Consider the following 12,860-nt stretch of genomic DNA (forward strand, 5'->3'; position numbering starts at 1 on the left):
TAAGGACCACACAGATTTTGAGAGGAAACCCGCTGTCGCCACTACATGGGCTACTCTTTCCAATGAACAGCAAGGGATCTTTTATTTGCACTTCCCACAGGCAGGATAGCACAAACCATGGCCTTTGTTAACCAGTTATGGATCACTAGTGGGTGCAAGTGGTTTACACCTACCCATTGAGCCTTGCGGAGCACTCACTCGGGGTTTGGAGTCGGTATCTGGATTAAATGAACCCAGTACCTACCAGCTTGTAGACCGATGGCCTAACCACTACACCACCGATGCCAGTGCAATCTGAAGATCCCACACATGTAAGGAATGAAAACCTGTCTGTTATTGATCTACATCACCTTGTAATGACGTTTCTAACACGGACTATTGGTGTGTGTACCGCACCAGCTGGTCATACCTGGATTTATATTTATATTTAAGTAGAGCAATACAATAAAATCAATGTATGTGCAGTTAGAAGCTGAGATTTTATCATTTTCCAACAAGTGACCCTTTCTAAGCTGAAATGAGCTTCACAACTTCTGTTTACCTGTTCGCTATTGGTGCTATTTGTGGATCAGTCTTGATACTGAGACGGGAGGTTGGTTTTGTCTACAAGAATGGAAAGCCAGAAGCTGAGATGAAAATTGATTTGTTCGTCGATCTGTTTTGTCCCAAAAGCAAGGCTTTGTTCTCTAGACTGATGGAGGTGGTGGACGGTTACCGCGATGACCAGATACGGCTGAAGACCCACCTGGTACCGTTACCATACCACGCATTCTCGTTCATGGCCAGCAAGGTACATCAAACACATTCCTGGGTCTGGTTGGTACACGCTTAGCAGGTGGTTGTAGAATACTACCGGGGACATGGGATGTAGGTTTAGTTGTAGAATATCACTGTGGACATGGGATGAAGGTTTAGTTGTAGAATATCACTGGGGACATGGGGTGAAGGTTTAGTTGTAGAATATCACTGGGGACATGGGAGGTAGGTTTAGTTGTAGAATATCACTGGGGACATGGGATGTAGGTTTAGTTGTAGAATATCACTGTGTACATGGGGGTGAAGGTTTAGTTGTAGAATATCAATGGGGACGTGGGATGAAGGTTTAGTTGTATAATATCACCGGGGACATGGGATGTAGGTTTAGTTGTAGAATATCAATGGGGACGTGGGATGAAGGTTTAGTTGTATAATATCACCGGGGACATGGGATGTAGGTTTAGTTGTAGAATATCACTGGGGACATGGGATGTAGGTTTAGTTGTAGAATATCGCTGGTGATATGGGGTGAAGGTTTAGTTGCAGAATATCACTGGGGACGTGAGATGAAGGTTTAGTTGTAGAATATCACTGGTGACATGGGGTGAAGGTTTAGTTGTAGAATATCGCCGGGGACATGGGATGTAGGTTTAGTTGTAGAATATCACTGTGGACATGGGATGTAGGTTTAGTTGTAGAATATCACTGTGGACATGGGATGTAGGTTTAGTTGTAGAATATCGCCGGGGACATGGGATGTAAGTTTAGTTGTATAATATCACTGGGAACATGGGATGTAGGTTTAGTTGTAGAATATCACTGTGGACATGGGATGTAGGTTTAATTGTATAATATCACTGGGGACATGGGATGTAGGTTTAGTAGAATATTGTTGGGGACATGAGATGGAGGTTTTGTTGAATATCACTGGGGACATGGGAAGTAGGTTTAGTTGTAGCATATCACTGGGGACAAGGGATGGATGGATTTTGTTGAACATCACTGGGGACATGGGAAGTAGATTTAGTTGTAGAATATCACTGAAGATGTGGAATGAAGGTTTAGTTGTAGAATATCACTGGGGACATGGGGTGAAGGTTTAGTTGTAGCACATCACTGGGGACATGGGATGGAGGATTTTGTTGAATATCACTGGGGACATGGGAAGTAGGTTTAGTTGTAGAATATCACTGGGACATGGGATGGAGGTTTTGTAGAATATCACTGGGGACATGGGATGGAGGTTTAGTAAAATATCACTGGGGACATGTGATGGAGGTTTAATAGAATATCACTGGGGACATGAGATGGAGGTTTAGTAGAATACCACTGGGGACATGGGATGGAGGTTTTTGTACAATATCACTGGGGACATGGGATGGAGGTTTAGTAGAATATCACTGGGGACATGAGATGGAGGTTTTTGTAGAATATCACTAGGGACATGAGATGGAGGTTTAGTAAAATATCACTGGGGACATGAGATGGAGGTTTTGTAGAATATCACTGTGGACATGGGATGGAGGGTTTGTAGAATATCACTGGGGACATGAGATGGAGGTTTTGTAGAATATCACGGGGGACATGGGATGGAGGTTTTTGTAGAATATCACTGGGGACATGGGATGGAGGTTTTGTAGAATATCACTGGGGACATGGGATGGAGGTTTTTGTAGAATATCACTAGGGACATGAGATGGAGGTTTTGTACAATATCACTGGGGACATGGGATGGAGGTTTAGTAAAATATCACTGGGGACATGAGATGGAGGTTTTGTAGAATATCACTGTGGACATGGGATGGAGGGTTTGTAGAATATCACTGGGGACATGAGATGGAGGTTTTGTAGAATATCACGGGGGACATGGGATGGAGGTTTTTGTAGAATATCACTGGGGACATGGGATGGAGGTTTTGTAGAATATCACTGGGGACATGGGATGGAGGTTTTTGTAGAATATCACTAGGGACATGAGATGGAGGTTTTGTACAATATCACTGGGGACATGGGATGGAGGTTTTGTAGAATATCACTGGGGACATGAGATGGAGGTTTTGTAGAATATCACTGGGGACATGAGATTGAGGTTTTTGTAGAATATCACGGGGGACATGGGATGGAGGTTTAGTAAAATATCACTGGGGACATGAGATGGAGGTTTTGTAGAATATCACTGTGGACATGGGATGGAGGGTTTGTAGAATATCACTGGGGACATGAGATGGAGGTTTTGTAGAATATCACTGGGGACATGGGATGGAGGTTTTTGTAGCATATCACTGGAGACATATGGAGGTTTTGTAGAATATCACTAGGGACATGAGATGGAGGTTTAGTAGAATATCACTGGGTACATGAGATGGAGGTTTTGTAGAATATCACTGGGGACATGGGATGGAGGTTTTTGTAGCATATCACTGGAGACATATGGAGGTTTTGTAGAATATCACTAGGGACATGAGATGGAGGTTTAGTAGAATATCACTGGGTACATGAGATGGAGGTTTTGTAGAATATCACTGGGGACATGGGATGGAGGTTTTGTAGAATATCACTGGGACATGAGATGGAGGTTTTGTAGAATATCATTAGGGACATGAGATGGAGGTTTTGTAGAATATCACTGGGGACATGAGATGGAGATTTTGTAGAATATCACTGGGGACATGGGATGGAGGTTTTGTAGAATATCACTGGGGACATGGGATGGAGGTTTTTGTAGAATATCACTATGGATATGGGATGGAGGTTTAGTAGAATATCACTGGGGACATGGGATGGAGGTTTAGTAGAATATCACTGCGGACATGGGATGGAGGTTTAGTAGAATATCACTGGGGACATGGGATGGAGGTTTAGTAGAATATCACTGCGGACATGAGATGGAGGTTTAATGATATCCAATGTAGCCAGTGTTTATGATATCCAATGTAGCCAGTTGTTACAAATAATCTGTAGTTTAGTTAACCAATTGCTGCTCTCATTCACAGACTGTGGTTACAAATAATCTGTAGTTTAGTTAACCAATCGCTGCTTTCATTCACAGACTGTGGTTACAAATAATCTGTAGTTTAATTAACCAGTCGCTGCTCTCCTTCACACTGGTTACAAATAATCTGTAGTTAACCAATCGCTGCTCTCCTTCACAGACTGTGGTTACAAATAATCTGTAGTTTAGTTAGCAATCACTGCTCTCCTTCAGACTGTGGTTACAAATAATCTGTAGTTTAGTTAACCAATCGCAGCTCTCCTTCACATACTGTGGTTACAAATAATCTGTAGTTAACCAATCGCTGCTCTCCTTCAGACTGTGGTTACAAATAATCTGTAGTTTAGTTAACCAGTCGCAGCTCTCCTTCACATACTGTGGTTACAAATAATCTGTAGTTTAGTTAACCAATCGCTGCTCTCCTTCACATACTGTGGTTACAAATAATCTGTAGTTTAGTTAACCAATCGCAGCTCTCCTTCACATACTGTGGTTACAAATAATCTGTAGTTAACCAATCGCTGCTCTCCTTCAGACTGTGGTTACAAATAATCTGTAGTTTAGTTAACCAATCGCTGCTCTCCTTCACATACTGTGGTTACAAATAATCTGTAGTTTAGTTAACCAGTCGCAGCTCTCCTTCACATACTGTGGTTACAAATAATCTGTAGTTTAGTTAACCAATCGCTGCTCTCCGTCACATACTGTGGTTACAAATAATATGTAGTTTAGTTAACCAATCGCTGCTCTCCTTCACAGACTGTACACTCCGTGTCCACACTGACCAGGGACCAACAAACGTATAACTGGATGGCAGCCATCTTTTCAAACATGTCACTGTTTAGAGAGAATGCGCATTCCAAGACACAACACGATGTTATGACGTAAGACTCCTACCTGCATTTTAATTTCTCTAACCGATGACACAGCTATAATTTTTTTTACATGACTTGTACAAACTTAAAACATAATAACCAATAATATAAATAATAAAATACCGTAAGCCATTCCAGCTGTTTACTATTAATTTAAAATTAAACATTACTTATCTTTTGATTTAATTATCAATTTTGGAAAAATCCAATGTGTTTCTGGGTGTAATTTTGTTTGTAGCAGTTTCAAACACATCTGGAAAAAGTACATACTTTGGAAAGTCCTAGACACTTGACATTTAATGTCCGTCGTACAATATTGGTTAAAACCTGAAGAATCTTGCTTAGAATATCCAATTCTGTACCAAATGTATGTTCTTTGTTGTCTTGACCGTTATAGAAACTCAAGACTGCAAATGGAAGACATATAACTGTTTGTTTCAGGCAATTCACGGATATGGTTGAGACATTCAAAGTCGACAAGGACGACTTCACACAACTGTGTTGTTCCGATTTACATGTTGAAGATGACACAAGAGTTGGCTGGAAATATTCGTGTTCACGTGAGTTTTGTCAGTGAACAAACAGAAATAGAATAAACAGAAAGACGCCGTGTGGTAGGTACTGGGCTCATGTCCCACTGCCGGGTCCAACGCAGCGTAAGTGTTTATCTTAGTCACCACAGTGGTCTAAGTCCTTACATCAAAACAAACTAGGGCGTAACGTTTTTTTTGTTTTCTGAACGCTGGACAGCTTTCAGTGTCAATTTGCCATTGAAATGCTTTTATTCGATGACTATGAATGCATGTCAATTATGGAGAGTACATTTGCTTGAGTGTCAATAAACCTAGTGCCGTGACCTCGATTAATTTACATTTAATTTGCAAAGTTATCAAATTCTTAAAGTATGTGATCTTAAAAATATCACATACTTTGATTGCACTGAAAATGTAAGATATTACTAGTATATGATAAATACTGATATATTTAGTGTTAGAATTTGAGGTTTCTGTCACAAAGCAGATACGAGGCTTAGCAAGGAATATTTCTAATAAACAATAAATCTTCAGGTTTTCCTTCTTTACCAACCGGCCTTGGTGGTGTCGTGGTTGAGCCATCAGACATAAGGTTGGTAGGTATTGGGTTCGCAGCCTGGTACCGGCTCCCACCTAGAGCGAGTTTTAATGACTCAATGGGTACGTGTTACACCAACTCTCTCACTAACAACTAACCCATTGTCCTGGACAGACAGCCCAGATAGCCGAGGTGTGTGCCCAGGACAGCATGCTTGAAACTTTAACTGGATATAAGCACGAACAATCAGTTGAAATTAATGAATGAAAATTCTTTACCAGTGCCAGGTAAATTTCAACACTTTAAATTATTTATCATCTCTACCGTGTATACATTTTATGAAGTTTTGGGCATGAAAAAAATCCAGAATATCTAGGAGCCATTACCCTGTAATAATAACATCTTAACCTTATATGTGGGGTTTAGTCTGTTCCGTGGTTCATGAATATCTAGGAGACACTACCCTGTAATAATAACATCTTAACCTTGTAGGTGGTGTTTATTCTGTTCCGTGGTTCATGAATATCTAGGAGCCACTAACTACGCTGTGATAATAACATCTTAACCTTATAGGTGGTGTTTATTCTGTTCCGTGGTTCATGAATATCTAGGAGCCACTACCCTGTAATAATAACATCTTAACCTTATAGGTGGGGTTTATTCTGTTCCGTGGTTCATGAATATCTAGGAGACACTACCCTGTAATAATAACATCTTAACCTTATAGGTGGGGTTTATTCTGTTCCGTGGTTCATGAATATCTAGGAGACACTACCCTGTAATAATAACATCTTAACCGTGTAGGTGGTGTTTATTCTGTTCCGTGGTTCATGAATATCTAGGAGCCACTAACTACGCTGTGATAATAACATCTTAACCTTATAGGTGGTGTTTATTCTGTTCCGTGGTTCATGAATATCTAGGAGACACTACCCTGTAATAATAACATCTTAACCTTATAGGTGGGGTTTATTCTGTTCCGTGGTTCATGAATATCTAGGAGACACTACCCTGTAATAATAACATCTTAACCTTATAGGTGGGGTTTATTCTGTTCCGTGGTTCATGAATATCTAGGAGACACTACCCTGTAATAATAACATCTTAACCTTATAGGTGGGGTTTATTCTGTTCCGTGGTTCATGAATATCTAGGAGACACTACCCTGTAATAATAACATCTTAACTGTGTAGGTGGTGTTTATTCTGTTCCGTGGTTCATGAATATCTAGGAGCCACTAACTACCCTGTGATAATAACATCTTAACCTTGTAGGTGGTGTTTATTCTGTTCCGTGGTTCATGAACATCTAGGAGCCACTAACTACCCTGTAATAATAACAGCTTAACCTTGTAGGTGGGGTTTATTCTGTTCCATGGTTCATGAACATCTAGGAGACACTAACTACCCTGTAATAATAACATCTTAACCTTGTAGGTGGGGTTTATTCTGTTCCATGGTTCATGAACATCTAGGAGACACTAACTACCCTGTAATAATAACATCTTAACCTTGTAGGTGGTGTTTATTCTGTTCCGTGGTTCATGAACATCTAGGAGCCACTAACTACGCTGTGATAATAACATCTTAACCTTGTAGGTGGTGTTTATTCTGTTCCGTGGTTCATGAACATCTAGGAGCCACTAACTACGCTGTGATAATAACATCTTAACCTTGTAGGTGGTGTTTATTCTGTTCCGTGGTTCATGAACATCTAGGAGCCACTAACTACGCTGTGATAATAACATCTTAACCTTGTAGGTGGTGTTTATTCTCTTCCGTGGTTCATGAACATCTAGGAGCCACTAACTACCCTGTAATAATAACATCTTAACCTTGTAGGTGGGGTTTATTCTGTTCCGTGGTTCATGAACATCTAGGAGACACTAACTACCCTGTAATAATAACATCTTAACCTTGTAGGTGGGGTTTATTCTGTTCCGTGGTTCATGAATATCTAGGAGCCACTACACTGTAATAATAACATCTTAACCTTGGAGGTGGGGTTTATTCTGTTCCGTGGTTCATGAATATCTAGGAGACACTACCCTGTAATAACAACATCTTAACCTTGTAGGTGGGGTTTATTCTGTTCCGTGGTTCATGAATATCTAGGAGACACTACCCTGTCATAACATCTTAACCTTGTAGGTGGGGTTTATTCTGTTCCATGGTTCATGAATATCTAGGAGACACTACCCTGTAATAACAACATCTTAACCTTGTAGGTGGGGTTTATTCTGTTCCATGGTTCATGAATATCTAGGAGACACTACCCTGTAATAACAACATCTTAACCTTGTAGGTGGTGTTTATTCTGTTCTGTGGTTCATGAATATCTAGGAGACACCAACTACCCTGTAATAATAACATCTTAACCTTGTAGGTGGGGTTTATTCTGTTCCATGGTTCATGAACATCTAGGAGACACTAACTACCCTGTAATAATAACATCTTAACCTTGTAGGTGGGGTTTATTCTGTTCCGTGGTTCATGAATATCTAGGAACCACTACACTGTAATAATAACATCTTAACCTTGGAGGTGGGGTTTATTCTGTTCCGTGGTTCATGAATATCTAGGAGACACTACCCTGTAATAATAACATCTTAACCTTGTAGGTGGTGCTTATTCTGTTCCGTGGTTCATGAATATCTAGGAGACACTAACTACCCTGTAATAATAACATCTTAACCTTGTAGGTGGTGTTTATTCTGTTCCGTGGTTCATGAATATCTAGGAGACACTACGCTGTAATAATAACATCTTAACCTTGTAGGTGGTGTTTATTCTGTTCCGTGGTTCATGAATATCTAGGAGACACTACGCTGTAATATCTTAACCTTGTAGGTGGTGTTTATTCTGTTCCGTGGTTCATGAATATCTAGGAGCCACTACACTGTAATAATAACATCTTAACCTTGGAGGTGGGGTTTATTCTGTTCCGTGGTTCATGAATATCTAGGAGCCACTACACTGTAATAATAACATCTTAACCTTGGAGGTGGGGTTTATTCTGTTCCGTGGTTCATGAATATCTAGGAGCCACTACACTGTAATAATAACATCTTAACCTTGGAGGTGGGGTTTATTCTGTTCCGTGGTTCATGAATATCTAGGAGACACTACCCTGTAATAATAACATCTGAACCTTGTAGGTGGTGTTTATTCTGTTCCGTGGTTCATGAATATCTAGGAGCCACTACCCTGTAATAATAACATCTTAACCTTATAGGTGGGGTTTATTCTGTTCCGTGGTTCATGAATATCTAGGAGACACTACCCTGTAATAATAACATCTTAACCTTATAGGTGGGGTTTATTCTGTTCCGTGGTTCATGAATATCTAGGAGACACTACCCTGTAATAATAACATCTTAACTGTGTAGGTGGTGTTTATTCTGTTCCGTGGTTCATGAATATCTAGGAGCCACTAACTACCCTGTGATAATAACATCTTAACCTTGTAGGTGGTGTTTATTCTGTTCCGTGGTTCATGAACATCTAGGAGCCACTAACTACCCTGTAATAATAACAGCTTAACCTTGTAGGTGGGCTTTATTCTGTTCCATGGTTCATGAACATCTAGGAGACACTAACTACCCTGTAATAATAACATCTTAACCTTGTAGGTGGTGTTTATTCTGTTCTGTGGTTCATGAATATCTAGGAGACACTACGCTGTAATAATAACATCTTAACCTTGTAGGTGGTGTTCATTCTGTTCCATGGTTCATGATAAACGACATGACAGTTAACGCGGAAGAATGGACCGTGCAAGACTGGAAGAAACAAATTGATAAATTACTTGGCAGTCAATAAACCATGGATATTGTTTGTTTTTTGTTCTAGGTTTTTTTTATGCTCCTATACAAACTGGATGTATCAAGACATGTACTCACAAATATTCTTTACAAACTGGATATATAAAATCATAATATATACTTACGAACATTCTTTACAAACTGGATATATCAAAATCATAATATATACTTACGAACATTCTTTACGAACTGGATATATCAAGCCATGTATACTCTCTAACATTCTTTACGAACTGGATATATCAAGCCATGTATACTCTCTGACATTCTTTACAAACTGGATATATCAAGCCATGTATACTCTCTGACATTCTTTACAAACTGGATGAATCAAGCCATCTATACTCTCAGACATTCTTTACGAACTGGATATATCAAGCCATGTATACTCTCTGACATTCTTTACAAACTGGATATATCAAGCCATGTATACTCTCTGACATTCTTTACAAACTGGATATATCAAGCCATGTATACTCTCTGACATTCTTTACAAACTGGATGAATCAAGCCATCTATACTCTCTGACATTCTTTACAAACTGGATGAATCAAGCCATGTATACTCTCTGACATTCTTTACGAACTGGATATATCAAGCCATGTATACTCTCTGACATTCTTTACAAACTGGATATATCAAGCCATGTATACTCTCTGACATTCTTTACAAACTGGATGAATCAAGCCATGTATACTCTCTGACATTCTTTACAAACTGGATGAATCAAGCCATGTATACTCTCTGACATTCTTTACAAACTGGATGAATCAAGCCATGTATACTCTCTGACATTCTTTACAAACTGGATGAATCAAGCCATGTATACTCTCTGACATTCTTTACAAACTGGATGAATCAAGCCATGTATACTCTCTGACATTCTTTACAAACTGGATATATCAAGCCATGTATACTCTCTGACATTCTTTACAAACTGGATATATCAAGCCATGTATACTCTCTGACATTCTTTACAAACTGGATATATCAAGCCATGTATACTCTCTGACATTCTTTACAAACTGGATGAATCAAGCCATGTATACTCTCTGACATTCTTTACAAACTGGATGAATCAAGCCATCTATACTCTCAGACATTCTTTACGAACTGGATATATCAAGCCATGTATACTCTCTGACATTCTTTACAAACTGGATATATCAAGCCATGTATACTCTCTGACATTCTTTACAAACTGGATGAATCAAGCCATGTATACTCTCTGACATTCTTTACAAACTGGATATATCAAGCCATGTATACTCTCTGACATTCTTTACAAACTGGATGAATCAAGCCATGTATACTCTCTGACATTCTTTACAAACTGGATGAATCAAGCCATCTATACTCTCAGACATTCTTTACAAATGTATAGGAAGGAAATGTTTTATTTAATGACGTACTGAACACATTTTATTTATGGTTATATGGCATCATACATATGGTCAAGGACTACACATATTGAGAGAAGAAACCCACTGTCACCACTTCATGGGCTACTCTTTTCAATTAGCAGCAAGGGATCTTTTATATGCACCTCCCACAGACAGAATAGTACATACCACAGCCTTTGTTACACCAGTTGTGGAGCATTGGCTGGAACAAGAAATAGCCCAATGGGTCCACCGACGGGGATTGATCCTAGACCGACCACGCATCACGTGAGCGCTTTACCACTGGGCTACATCCCGCCCCTTACAGATGTATAGTTAAGAATACAATATTCTTCGTTATTCTAATGATGAAGGAACAAAAACTTCTTTTAAGAAGAAAAACTTTGTAATTAAGTAGGCAAAAAAAAGAATTGGTGTAGATATGGCAATTTCAATCCATGGCACAAAATGGTTTTGTAAGAAACCTTGGCCCTCGCAAAACATTTTTCTCTTGGTTTGGAATTGCCATATCGTAGGGCTTGAAATAGCGGCCTGTGAGAAGCAGTCCATTTCAGGGTCCAACAGGTTAAATAAACATTCACCTGTTGAAATTATGCAAATTCACAGGTCATTGTTCAAGAAGATGTATGTACGATCATCTCATCTTCTACATAGCTGAGGCTGAGCTTGAGATTCTCTTACAGTTTAATTTTATAATGTTCTAAAGTATGGTACATCTCGGAGGTCTCCACACTGTCCCAAACACCCCACTCTCTGTCCCAAACACCCCACTCGCTGTCCCCAAACACCCCACTCGCTGTCCCAAACACCCCACTCACTGTCCCAAACAACCCACTCACTGTCCCCAAACAACCCACTCACCGTCTTACTTCCTGTAAGCTGTAGATTTTCTTGGCAGACCATATTTCTTGTGGTCTACTTTAAACAAAAACAACAGCAGACAATATTTCACTTCCTGTTTCGAGCCCTGTACCTCACAACGGTAAACGGTTCTGTTAATCTTGAGAGTGGAGGGTAAATAAAAAAGATGTCTCCTCCCCTTAAATATTAACATTGAAAAATCTGACTGGCTATTCTGTATCTGACCTTTTCCATCACAGACGACTGTTTTGTCGACTTAAAATCAAAACATCTGTAAACTAAAAGCAATGTTGACCAACTGTAAACGTTGTGCCTACAAACTTGAAAAGTAGTCTCATAATGACGTATCTAAGATAATGATCAAGATGCCTCCCTCTCTCCAATGTGATCTAAGATAATTATCAAGATGCCTCCCTCTCTGCAATGTGATCTAAGATAATGATCAACATGCCTCCCTCTCTGCAGTGTGATCTAAGATAATTATCAAGATGCCTCCCTCTCTCCAGTGTGATCTAAGATAATGATCAACATGCTTCCCTCTCTCCAATGTGATCCAAGATAATGATCAACATGCCTCCCTCTCTCCAATGTGATCCAAGATAATGATCAAGATGCCTCCCTCTCTCCAATGTGATCTAAGATAATTATCAAGATGCCTCCCTCTCTCCAGTGTGATCTAAGATAATTATCAAGATGCCTCCCTCTCTCCAGTGTGATCTAAGATAATGATCAACATGCTTCCCTCTCTCCAATGTGATCCAAGATAATGATCAACATGCCTCCCTCTCTCCAATGTGATCTAAGATAATGATCAACATGCCTCCCTCTCTCCAATGTGATCTAAGATAATTATCAAGATGCCTCCCTCTCTCCAATGTGATCTAAGATAATTATCAAGATGCCCCCCTCTCTGCAATGTGATCCAAGATAATGATCAACATGCCCCCCTCTCTCCAATGTGATCCAAGATAATTATCAAGATGCCTCCCTCTCTCCAATGTGATCCAAGATAATGATCAAGATGCCTCCCTCTCCAATGTGATCTAAGATAATGATCAACATGCCTCCCGCTCTCCAAT

General features: G+C 39.7%; 1 protein-coding gene across 1 annotated transcript; it reads left to right on the forward strand.

Annotated features, from left to right (window-relative positions):
• Nucleotides 1–453: 453 nt before the first annotated feature.
• On the forward strand, nucleotides 454–9,516 carry LOC121367367. The gene is made up of 4 exons (XM_041491500.1): nucleotides 454–790; nucleotides 4,508–4,632; nucleotides 5,065–5,183; nucleotides 9,403–9,516. Exons 1-4 carry the CDS (start codon nucleotides 518–520, stop codon nucleotides 9,513–9,515), a joined length of 630 nt encoding a protein of 209 aa, XP_041347434.1. The 5' UTR covers nucleotides 454–517; the 3' UTR covers nucleotide 9,516.
• Nucleotides 9,517–12,860: the final 3,344 nt, after the last annotated feature.

The sequence above is a fragment of the Gigantopelta aegis genome, chromosome 3, assembly GCF_016097555.1.
Source record: "Gigantopelta aegis isolate Gae_Host chromosome 3, Gae_host_genome, whole genome shotgun sequence".
NCBI classification, from domain to species: domain Eukaryota; kingdom Metazoa; phylum Mollusca; class Gastropoda; order Neomphalida; family Peltospiridae; genus Gigantopelta; species Gigantopelta aegis.